At 35.8% G+C, this 12,390-nt stretch overlaps 1 protein-coding gene across 2 annotated transcripts in view; it reads left to right on the forward strand.

Moving 5' to 3' along the window:
- The window catches only part of LOC308649233 (heat shock factor protein 2-like), a 57,983-nt gene that overhangs the window by 3,027 nt on the left and 42,566 nt on the right, over nucleotides 1-12,390 (forward strand). The window contains exons 4-5 of one of the 2 annotated variants that reach the window (XM_081294770.1): nucleotides 213-297; nucleotides 5,051-5,158. In XM_081294770.1, coding sequence (XP_081150896.1) covers nucleotides 213-297; nucleotides 5,051-5,158 — 193 coding nt within the window. The remainder of the gene's footprint in view (nucleotides 1-212; nucleotides 298-5,050; nucleotides 5,159-12,390) is intronic. The other variant, XM_081294769.1, reaches the window with a different exon arrangement.

A 12,390-nucleotide genomic window follows, 5' to 3' on the forward strand; every position in this document is an offset into this window, starting at 1 on the left:
TAAGAAGGAATGATTCTGGAGTTGTGTTGAGATAGTTGTCATTCCTGTATTATTGAACCAGCTTTCTGGTCTCATAAAAATACATGTCATAGTGAAAACAAACATAGTTAAGTTCTCTAGGTTTGTGTTTTTTAATTCTCTAGTATTCTTAATTAAGATACTGGGGTTTGGTTTTCTGACTAAATCTTTTTTTTTATTTACTTACTTTTTAATTATAATAGTGAGAATGAGTCCCTTTGGAAGGAGGTGTCTGAATTAAGAGCAAAGCATGCACAGCAGCAACAAGTTATTCGAAAGGTAAGAAGCTCTTTTTCTTGTGACTATCATTTGCATTTGTTTAATGAGTTATGTGTGTAACACAAAAAAAACTCTGTTGAGTAGTTAGTAATTGATCTTAGTTTTTTATGTATTAAATACACAAAAGTAAAATTTTGAAGACAAACAAATTAAGCCAAGTGTTATATATCCTTTTTAACAACAGCAGAAACATTTCTCATAGCTAATGATGATTGTTGTATACTCTCATATAATATTTTAGTAGCTTTTACCTGGCATAACAATTTTGAGATACTTTATTCTTGGGAGCTTAATTAATACATTAGCCAATTTCTTAGCACTTTTTATTATTATTATTATTATTATTATTATTATTATAAAACAGTCATACTGTGTTTTGTGGGAGATTTTCCCTTACTTTTTACTATAATAGGCATAGTTAATTTTTAAATAATTTGATCCAATTAGGAATTCAAAAGGATTTTTCAGTGGATGCCATTATTAGTTTCTGCATAAAGTCATAATATAATAATTACCATAATAAAATAAAATCGTTAATCCTGTAAAATGAATCTTGGATTTTATATTGAACCTAAAATGTGTTCTTCTGATTTAATGTTTGCATATCAACTTTCATTTGTTAATAAGAGATGAAATATAAAAATAATTAAGGCAGCTATTTTTTACTTATGAGTAAATGGACTCTAAGCTGCAGGTTTTTAAATGGGAAGATGGGGGAGAGCTTCAGCTTATTCCTACTTGGAAGGCCCTTGAACTAAAAATAGGTCTGTGACTGACAGGATCTGGGTCTAGTGGAGCAAACTTAGAGCAGAAATAAATAGTAATTGCAGCCTTTGGCCTGTAGTCAAAATAGATTCTTTTTTTTTTTTTTTTTTTTTAATCAGTGTGCAAATTAAGGTTGAGTATAGGAGAATTCAAATCTAAGTGTTTAGTTTAAATATGTGTTTTAAACATTTTTATCGGGGTCTCTGATTTAAAAGAAGACATGTATTTTAATATGTACTTAAATATTTTTCAGAAAACACAATTTTGATTAAATGTTAACTAAAAATACACCTTCATCTGTAGGGTTTTTTTTTAAACAAGAATTATTAGTATAATAGTTACATTGCATTTCAGTTTTTCATGAACACTAATATTTTTTCATCAAATTTATATTTAAATATATGTGTATTGGTGAGTGGATTTGCATAATTCATGATGGCAAACACTGATTTTTAATGTGCCCCTGGAATTGGCTCCTAAGTTTGCTATTTAATGTTGGCTTTTGATTAACTTAATATATATGAGTATATACTAAATATATAAGTATATTGAGGTACCAGTTATAGGAGTTGTCAAGTACAGAAGTTAAATGATAAAAATGTTAAATGTTGCTGGGCAAAGTGGTGGATGCCTGTAATTCAGCTACTCAGGAGGTTGAGGCAAAAAAGTTTGCAGCCAACCTGGGCAACTTAGGGAGACCTGTCTCAAAATTTAAAATAAAGGGCTGAGAACATAACTCAATCCATAGTACTGTTTTTTTTTTTTTTTTTTTTAAAGTCTGGTGCCTATCTGCTTCAGAGAAAAAGCACTATACAACATGATGCCAGTGTCAAGAGAACTGAGGAACTGAGATGTAGAAAGAATTTTGGGCAGTGATTTTTATTTATTTATTTATTTATTTATTTTTTGATACCAGAGATTGAACCCAAGAGGTGCTCAACCACTGAGCCATATCACCAGCCCTTCTTATTTTTAATTTTGAGAGAGGGTCGCTTTAAGTTGCTGAGACTAGCTTTGAACTTGGGATCCTTCTGCCTCAGCCTCCTGAGACACTAGGTTATAGGCATGCCACCACCATGCCTGGCTAGTGATTTGTTTTTTCTGAAATTCAGTCACTGATGTTTTTAGAAACCTGTGATAATATTTATTTTATGAATTCAAAAAATTGAAGTTGAATTGTTCCATAGATATCTTTAACCTTCAATGTTGCATTTTCACTGGCTGTTAGCATTTTCTTTTAAATAAACAATTTAGTGTCTTTGTCATAGACTCTAATGCTGTTTAACTCTTCAGTTAAAATGTTTTAATATTTGTTCATTGAAAAGTTGATATTGATTGTAAAGCATACTACTTTGTAGCCATTTTTTTGGAGGGTGATGTGCAGTTTTAAAGCTATAGCTTAGGTATTTTTAATTTATAATATTCTATTTTAATTATGTACTTATTTCATAAAGCTTGTAAGTGAGTCTTCTGCAGAATTAAATAGTTTTTCAAACATTTTTGGCCTTTATTCCTAGCCTCTCTTTGATACACTGCTTTTTACAGTTGAGTTTATGATCCTTAATTTTTTACCACCTTTAGGTAGAAAGTTGATAATGTAATTTCAAGGCATACCCTGAGTCACTCTTTCTCATGAAGCAGTATCACTTGGAAAGCTTACTAAACACAAGTATTACTGGGCTCCTTCCTCAGAATTTCAGATTCATCAGTTCTGTAATGGGGCTGATCATTTACATGTCTAACCTGTTCCCATGCCAATGCTGCTGGGCTGTGGATCACACTTTAAGAAACAGTGCTAAAAAATTTGAAAGCTTCTTCATGTTTTGATGTGTTTTACGTTTTTCCTATAAATTTAATCACATGTCAAAGATTAAATCAGCATATCTTGATTATGAGCAGGGAGGTTTCACAGATGGGTGTCAACAATAATCTTCATAGAACCAGCTTTTTCTGACTTCATAATTTTGTGATCTGTTCTGAGAACTGGCAATTCCTTTTGCCTCTAATTATATTACGTAGTATGAGGAAAATGTTTCCTGTCAAACACCAGTTTTCTATTTTGCATAATGTGATCTTGAAATCATTTTAAGTAAAAGATAGGAACTAAAAAAAAAAAAATCTGCCTGAAAGCTGGTGTGTTTTATTTTTTTCCCCTTTTCTATTAGTGTATTATACTTAACAGTGGATTTATTATAATGTATTCATGTGTGCACACAATAAAACAGTATAATTTAATCAATTTCATTTTCTACTGTCTCCCTCCCCCATCCCCTTCTTCTAGTCTACTGGTCTCCCTTTTATTTTTTAAAATTTGTTCTAATTAGTTATGCATGACAGTAGAATGCATTTTGACACATTGTACACAAAAGGAGCACAACTTCTCATTCCTCTGACTACACGGTGCAGTCACACCATTAGTGTGATTATACATGTACACAGGGTAATAATGTCTGTCTCATTCTACCCTCCATCCCATCCTCACTGCCCCACCTCTCCCCTCATTCCCCTCTGCCCCACCTCTCCCCTCATTCCCCTCTGCACAATCCAACATTCCTTAATTCTTTCTTACCTGTCTGTGCCCACTATGGATCAGCATCTGCTTATCGGAGAAAACATTTTCTTTTTTTTTTTTTTTTTGGGATTGGCTTATGTTGCTTAGCATGATGTTCTCTAGTTCCATCCATTTGCCTGGTTCCATAGTTGAGCTGTTGTGAATTGAGCTGCTGTAAAACATGATGTGGCTGTGTCAATATAGTATGCTGATTTTAAGTCCTTTGGGTATAGACTGAAGAGTGGGATAGCTGGGTCAAGTGGTGGTTCCATTCCAGGTTTTCTGAGGAATTTCTATAATCCTTTCCACACTGATTGCACCAGTTTACTTTGCCACCAGCACTTTTCCTTGCCAACGCTTTATTATTGCTTATATTCTTGATAATTACCATTCTGACTAGTATTAGAGTGGTTTTGATTTGTGTTTCCCTAATTGCCAGAGATGTGGAATAGTTTTTCCTATATTTGTTGATTGGGATTGTATTTCTTCTTTGAAGTGTCTGTTTAGTTCCTTGGCCCATTTATTGATTGGGTTGTTTTGTTGGTGTTAAGTTTTTTGAGTTTTTAATATATTCTGGATATTAATGCCGTATCTGAGGTGTACGTGGTAAAGATTTTCTTCTATTCTGTAGGCTGTCTCTTCACATTCTTGGTTGTTTCCTTTGTTGTGAAGAAGCTTTATAGTTTGAATCCATCCCATTTATCGATTCTTGATTTTATTTCTTGCCTTTTAGAAGTCTTGTTAAGGAAGTCAGTTCCTAAGCTAACATGGTGAAGATTTGGGCCTACTTTTCTTCTTTTAGGCACAAGGTCTCTTTTCTAATGCCTAAGTCTTTGACCCACTTTGAGTTTTATGCAGGGTGAGAGATAGGGGTTTAAATTCATTTTGTTACATGTGAATTTCCAGTTTTCCCAGCACCATTTGTTGAAGAGGCTCTCTTTTCTCCAATGAATATTTTTGACTCCTTTGTCTAGTATGAGATATCTATTTATGTGGGTTTGTCTCTGTGTCTTTTTTTCTCTACCATTGGTCTACGCATCTGTTTTGGTGCTAGTGCCCTGCCGTTTTTGTTACTATAGCTACTGGAAATATTTTCTTGATTTTTTTCTTATGTGCCAGGTGCTGTACACTGTGTGTGTGTGTGTGTGTGTGTGTATACCTATATACCTATCACTTAAATACTTAAATATATATTATATAATATATGTAACTATATATTTAACCTTAATACAACCACTATTCCTATTCTGTTTCTCACTCCTAGAGAAACAAAAAGTTAGAAAATTCCTTTGCTGAGCATTACACAAAGACATTTTCTTCAGCACGGCCTGCTAGACTATACTTTGTATATGGAACATACAGAACGTAAAACTTTTTCTTTTTCTCCTTCTCCCCCCCCCCCCACTTCCTTTTCCATTTATTTTTTACTTTTTGGAGATGAGGTCACATGGCATTACATGTTGCCCTGCTTGGGCTCTAACACCTGGACTCAAGTTATCCTCTACCTCAGCCTCCCGCGTAGGTGGAACTGCAAGTGCCAGGCTGGTATGTAGAACTTCCAGCATTCTTGATAAATTGTCCTTTTAATTGAGTTGCCCTAACCTGCTCCAACATTATTTCTAGCCTTTATTATTTAGTATCTAGGATGGAGATATATATATTTCTATATTACCAATTAGTAACTATATTTACACACATGGTATTTGTTACTCATCTGGGAAAGATGCCGATTCTTCTAACTCCACCAATGCAAATTTCCAGGATGATTTCACCCCATTGCACCATTCAACAAAAATTATAGGGTAAGAATGAAGCCCAAACATGCCACTTCAGAATGCACCCTCTATATTTTATATATATATACACACATATATATACATAATATATGATGTGTGTGTATAAAATATATAAAATTTTACCATTTATTGATGGGTTTATATGTTGGTCATGAAATGCGTATATTGACAGCATCTTTATCTATTGACAAATTAAATATTTTCCTTGCTATAATTCTTCTTGGAGTGCTTAACACTTATCGAGGGAGGTGGGATAGAGGGAAGTTAAATTTAAAACGTTCCTTTATTTTTTAATAATTTTATATTGCTGGTAATAGTATATGATAATTCATGCATTTTCTCTATTAGTTTTAAAATAATATTGTAACAAAAATTTTACTTATCTACCCAACTTTGTAAAGATATGGATAATATATACGGTTGCATATGGGATCCACTTTAAAAAACTAATAATTGGGATAGCTTATGTTTTTTATTACTTTTTAAAAAATAAATAACAGAATAAGTAGAGTTATTGCAAATTCTTGAATATTTTGGTAAATTTTTATCTTCTGCTTTCTCACTTCGATTGCTTTGTTTCATTTTAATTTTACATGATTACCAAATATAACAATGGACTAATAACTTTTTTAATGATAGCAATTTAACAAACTTCAGAATTACTTCCCTGTTTCTATGACTAACAAGTTCTCTGTCTAGGATAATTTTGTCTGGCTCATTCTTCAGTTTCCAAACTGAAATAATTTCGTTTTTTCAAGTTAATTGTGGGAATGAAGATAGGATTGATGTTGGTCTTTCTGAGAATCAATGATCCCCCAAAAAAAGCAGTTGGGGGAGATAAGTGTGTATATAGAGAAAGTGTTTACTATGTTAATTAACATTAAGGCAATCTCATTAGTTTGCATAAAGGGAAGTTTTTATGAGGTAGGTGCTTAGTCTTGTGATAGAGACTGGGTGTATTCAAGTGTGGTCTTGTCTCCACAATCTGGAAATTTCACCTCCTTGATTCTTTTCTTTCTTTTCTTTCTTTTTTTTTTTTTTTTTGGTACTGGGGATTGAAACCAGGGGCACTCAACCACTGAGCCACATCTCCAGCCCCATTTTGTATTTTATTTACAGACAGGGTCTCAATGAGTTTCTTAGGGCCTTGCTTTTGCTGAGACTGGCTTTGAACTCACGATCCTCCTGACTCAGCTTCCCGAGCCACTGGGATTACTGGCATGTACCACCTCGCCAGGCTCACTTCCCTGCTTTTTAAAACCCACCCTTTGATAATTTGAATCAACTAGACCACTGCTGGTAATAGTTCTTCAGTGACATTCTTTCACTTTGAAATTTGTCTACACAGTACTTCTGTCTCCTTCCTAGAGCTGCTGAAGTTTAGAGGATAAAAGCCAGCCTTTCTTTTCTTTTTTTAAATATCTTTTTAGTTGTAGGTGGACACATACTTTTATTTATTTATTTTTATGTGGTGCTGAGGGCCGAACCCAGTGCCTCACATATGCTAGGCAAGCACTTTAACACTGAGCCATGACTCCAGCCCCAAAGAAGCCTTTCTTTTTCTTTAGTTTACATCTTTAAGAACTCAGGTGGGATAGGTTTGCCTGTAATTTCAGGGACATAAGAGGCTGAGGCAGGAGGATCTTAAATTTGAGGCTAGCCCCAGCAATTTATCAAGCCTGGCTCAAAATTTAAAAATAAAAAGAACTGAGGATGTAGCTCAATGGTAAAGTGCCTATGGGTTCAATGTCCAGTACCAAAAAAATAAAAATACACGATGCAGCAGCAGCACACACCTGTAATCCCAGGGACTTGGGAGGTTGAGGCAGGAGAATTGCCAGTTGGAGGCCAGACTCAGCAGTTTAGCAAGGTTCTAAGATACTTATCAATACCCTGTCTCAAAATAAAAAATAGAAAGAGCTGGGGATGTAACCCAGTGGTAAAGCACCCTGGGTTTAATCCTAGTACCAAAATAAAATTAGAATAAAAAGTCCAATTGCTCTGAGTAAACAAAAGGGATGTTTTAGACCAGTAGTTGTGTAAACCTTTTTCTTCTTCTTTTTTTTTTTTCAGTAGATAGCAGTGGGAAAAAGTGAAGGCTTTTTGCTTGTAAAAACATTTACTGTCTCCTAGCAATCTGCAGTGATGCTATGCAAGTCTGACAATAGATAAATGTTTTCCAATGTCATAAAACTTTACAGTAATACAGGAAAGTTACTTAACTGTTTACCTCAGGAGTTGATGTTCTGATTCTCAAGTTTGAGAAGATCTTGATTATGAGCTAACTTCATAGTATCATCCATTGTTAACAGCAATAGAGACTGAGAGTCAAGCTGTTTTGTCCAAACTCTATTTTTCATACAGGAAAACTGAGATGCTGAGAGATTAAATGGCTTTCCAAAGTCATGCAGTTATCTTAGTTATAGAGCAGGGACTAAAATATTCATCCTTGTCAGTTAAAATCCACTATGCTTTTTCCACTATGGCATGTTCTCTAACCTGATAGGCTGGGGGCTGAAGCTAAATCAGATAGTGGGCTGGAAGAGTAACTCATTGGTAGAGTGCTTACCTGGTGAGCGTGGCCCTAGGTTGGATCCCTAGCACCGAAACATTAATTAATTAATCAGTTAAATAAAGTATGTGGGAAGCTGTGCAAATACTATGCCATTGAAAACAAAGCAAAATAAAAAGTCCCCAAGAATCATAGGATGTTTGAGAAGTAAGTTGTATTTTTAAGGCATATATAATGGGGTCTGATAACGTATAGTCAGTGCAAATGTATTATTCTAATGAAGTTACCTACTTTTCAACTGGAATGTGGGCATAGTTAAGGTGAGACTGCTACAGTTGGTGGGTGTATGTGATCACGCAGTGTGTAAATAGAGTTTGGATTAGGCCAGGGAGGAACACTCAGGCCTATAGGACCCAGGAATCAAGAGGACAGGTAGTAGATAAACTGAAGAACAAATGGTGGTTTTAAAAAGGGGCACGAGACAAGACAAAATGGCCTTGCTACAGGACAGTAGCTCCCACACAGTAGTTCTGTGGACGTTCCAGTGTTTGGTCCGAAATGAAAACGGCTGCGGCTTTGCCAACCTCAGTGTCTTTTGTAAAAATCATTTTCAGTTTTCCTGAATTAACTTTTTAATATTTAGTAGGTGTTCCTCTTCGTGTGTAAAAATGCTGTCTTAAACTGTATAAAGAAAAAAACCTTTTGGTTGGGAATTGGAATTAAGATTTAGGTCTTAAATTCAGGTTTCTTACACAGGGTTACAATTTGTTGTATCATAGGTGAGGTCTGGATACAAGACAGAAATAGCACAGTCTACACAGTGGCATTTAAAAAGGGCACTCCCCCCTCGGGATTGAACCCAGGGACACTTGACCACTGAGCCACATCCCACATCCCCAGCCCTTTTTTTGTATTTTATTTAGAGACAGGGTCTCACTGAGTTGCTCAGGACCTTGCTAAGTTGCTGACACTGGCTTTGAACTTTCAATCCTCCTGCCTCAGCCTCCTAAACTGCTGGGATTACAGGTGTGCGCCACTGAGCGCCACAGCATTTTTTTTCTTAAAACAAATCAGAACATGGGTATTACCCTCATAATGATGATCTGTTTTTCTCTGAAGTCTTATTTTTTTGTTCTATTTATTGCTATAAATACTCAAATTGAAATAAAAAGTCTTTGCCCTAAAATAAATAAAAAATAAAGAAGGGCCATACACACTAAGCTCCAGCTGATAGAATGCAAGAATGTGAGCTCAATGTTGTCAGACATTTTTATTTTTCAAAAATTTGATAGATGGATTCTTCTTTAGTTGTATGTGTTCTAAATTAAATCAGTCTGTAAGCAGGCCTAGAAAATAAAAATATAAGACAAATTTGTTTTCCTCTATTTTATTTGGCAAAGCTAACTACAAATCGACCACCTCTTTGCAAACTCTAAGGAAATAGTTGGTATGTTGACTGTTGTGGACTGTTCCCACCTCCAAGGCTTCACATAGGGTACCACATATTGTTTAAAGATTTTAGTCCAGAAATGGTTGCCTCTTTTCACAAAGCAGTAGATTATTTGAATGTTATATTTAGAGGTAGCAAATTCACATTAGTATGTAAGAACAAAATAACTGAGTTTCCTTTAATTCCCTAAAGAATATAGCAGGAATTGAATAGAGATAATTTTATGGTTAGCTTCTAGTGAAGATTAATGTTTTTAATGTAATAAACGTATATGAGAAGATTTTCTGGGAAGAAAAAATGCCTATGTATTGTTCCAGGCAAACATAATAATAGAGGCAGAATGCTCAGCCTCCTTGAAGCTTTGCTCTGTCTGTTCACAAAATCAGATAGGCTGAGAACAAGCTGCAAGGCATGCACCAGAGTTATAATTAACATGAACTGGAGAAAGAGTCAGTAGCTCTGCTTCATGTTGAATTCCATTTGATCTTAATTGAAAGGAGGCTCAGAGTTTCAGGAAACAGATCCTTGCATTGAAAAGGCCATGGTAATGTGTTTAGAATTTCCCAAGAAACAGAAAGGGATCTTGAGAGTACAGACATTTGAAGGGGAAGCTAAGCTCTTAACACCTCCCAGAAGCAAAATGCTCTGCCCTGCTTTGAAGGCCTTGGCTCTGAGGTTGATTTTCTCCTCCTCTAATTTTATTTTGAAGTGAGTTGTTCTCTACAACACTGTGTCAATTTGTTTTCCATTAATTTTCTTCTAGTGCTTAGTTACCTGTCACAGCCTACCCATTTCTTTGAACTTATTTTTTTTTAATAGTTAAACTGTTTCAAATAAAGTATTGAAGTAGGAACAGGTGGAATGAAGCAATGAAAAGTAAAAGTCGACTCATGGAATCTTTACTTTTAGCTTCCCAAGCACTGCTTTCAAAGAATACAAAATTTGAAGGGAGCAAGGGAAAAAACCAAAGCAAACCAAAACAAAACAAAAAAACAAAACAAAATAAATAATAAAAAAAAAAAACCAAAACAGAAACCATAGCACCATAAACACATAAGTGTGAGCACATTCTCTTGAGAGAGACAGGTAATACCTGTTGCTGAAAGCTCAGTAGTTGTCCCCATGCCAATCCAATGAGGAGGATAGGGTTTTGAGAAAAAGGAGAAAGAAGGTTTATTGCTTTGCTAGCAAGGGAGAAACACAGGGGAGTCCTGTCCCAAGGGCTGTGATTCTGCCCATCATTAGGAAAAGAGGGTTTTTAAAGAGGTGACTCAGAGAAAATGAGATTAGGATGGAAAGATCAGGAAGGAGAATATCAGGGAATAGAAGATCAGAAAGAAGTTTAGAGAAAAGAAGATTAGGGAGGAGAAGGTTGGGAAAAAGAAAAAAAAAACCATGTAAGTTCCAAAGTATCAAGTGAACCCTGTTACATACCCATGGAAGTGGATTTTTCTTGTGGCTTTGAATGCTGACTAATATTTTGCTAGATTAATAAGGGAAGGAAAGTCATCGTGTGCAGAAGGGACAACTTGTGCAGGGGAATATCATTATATGGTGTGTCTGGGGAACAGCAAGCAGTTTTGAGCCATGCATAGAGAATATTGTAGAAAGCAGAGGGGAAGAGAGGAGGCCTGCTGTCCAGAGACAGGCTGTGGAGGTCATTTGATTTACATGAAGAGGTCATTAGGTAGATTGTATTTTAGAAAAAGATGTGGCCACAAAGCATGGATGGGTAGAAAGAGGTAGGACACAGGGAGTGGAGGGTGGGGCATGTAGCTGGGTGTTATGATTATAGTGCAAGTCAGATCTGATCATGGTGTAACTGGGGTTGGGAAGCAGTGATTAGAAAGCTAGAAGCAGACAGCAAGAAACAGAGACGTTTCAGCATGAAGATAGACCCAGGAATTAAGCGAGAAGGTGGTATACACCAGACTTCTCCATTTCAGTGCCTTTTCCTTTTGTATTTCATGTGTAATCTGTGCAATGATACTCTGTTATGTCTGTATTGCTCCCTAATGACCTGTGGCTCAGTGATGTATTTAATATATATCGGTCATCTTTGGCCACCCAATGTTTTAAACGTTAAGAAATTGCTCACAAATATTAGTATACTCAGGCTCTTGTTAACAAAATTGGAAAATGAGATAACATTGCTTTCCGGGGTTACAATAACTGCTAGGAATTGATCAGAGACAGTCCCCTCAAAACAGTTGTGGGGAGGCTATGATTTTCAGTTTGCCTCTGTTTTCCTGTGGTTGAATGCTGCCCTGATTCACTTACTTGTTTCTTCACTTACTTGTTTCTTACTTGATTCTGTTTCTCCCTTTTGTTAAATAAAAATTCAAGAAGGTGTTTTGTTTTGCTTTTTCAGTGTTTATGATCAAACAAGGGCCTCACCTGTGCTAGTAAATGTTCTACCCCTCAGCTGCTCTCCCAGCTCTTTTTATTTTTTATTTTGACACAGGGTCTCACTAAGTTGCTTAGGGACTCACTAAGCTGCTGAGGCTGTCCTTGAACTTGGGATCCTCAGCCTTTGGAGTTACTGGGATTACAGGTGTAAGCCACCATGTTCAGCAAGGACATTGTTTTGGACTAAGTTTATGCACTAGTCTCCAACAGAATGAGCTAAAAATAAAAATGGAGTTACTTGTACTAAAGTTCCCTGTCATTAAACTGAATAAGCTGTTTATCTGACCTTCCAAGAAATCGGGATTAAAGAAATCGGGATTAAAGAGATAACAGCCCAATTTTCCAAACAGCTCAGTATTCAATTGGCATAATGAAGTTCCCTCAGCTGTAATCCTTATACAAAAAAGGTAGTCTGAAGTTAATAATCAACTATTTTTTTATTGTTCTGTCTCCTTGTCCTCATTTTACAAAGAAAGTAACTTTGCTAGGTGTGGTGGAGCACATTTATAATCCCAGTGGCTCCGGATGCTGAGTCGGGAGGATCCTGAGTTCAAAGCCAGCCTCAGCAATGTTGAGGCACTGAGCAACTCAGTGAGACCCTATCTCTAAA

This window comes from Spermophilus citellus, assembly GCF_964194105.1.
Source record: "Spermophilus citellus genome assembly, chromosome: 5".
Classification (NCBI taxonomy): Eukaryota; Metazoa; Chordata; class Mammalia; order Rodentia; family Sciuridae; genus Spermophilus; species Spermophilus citellus.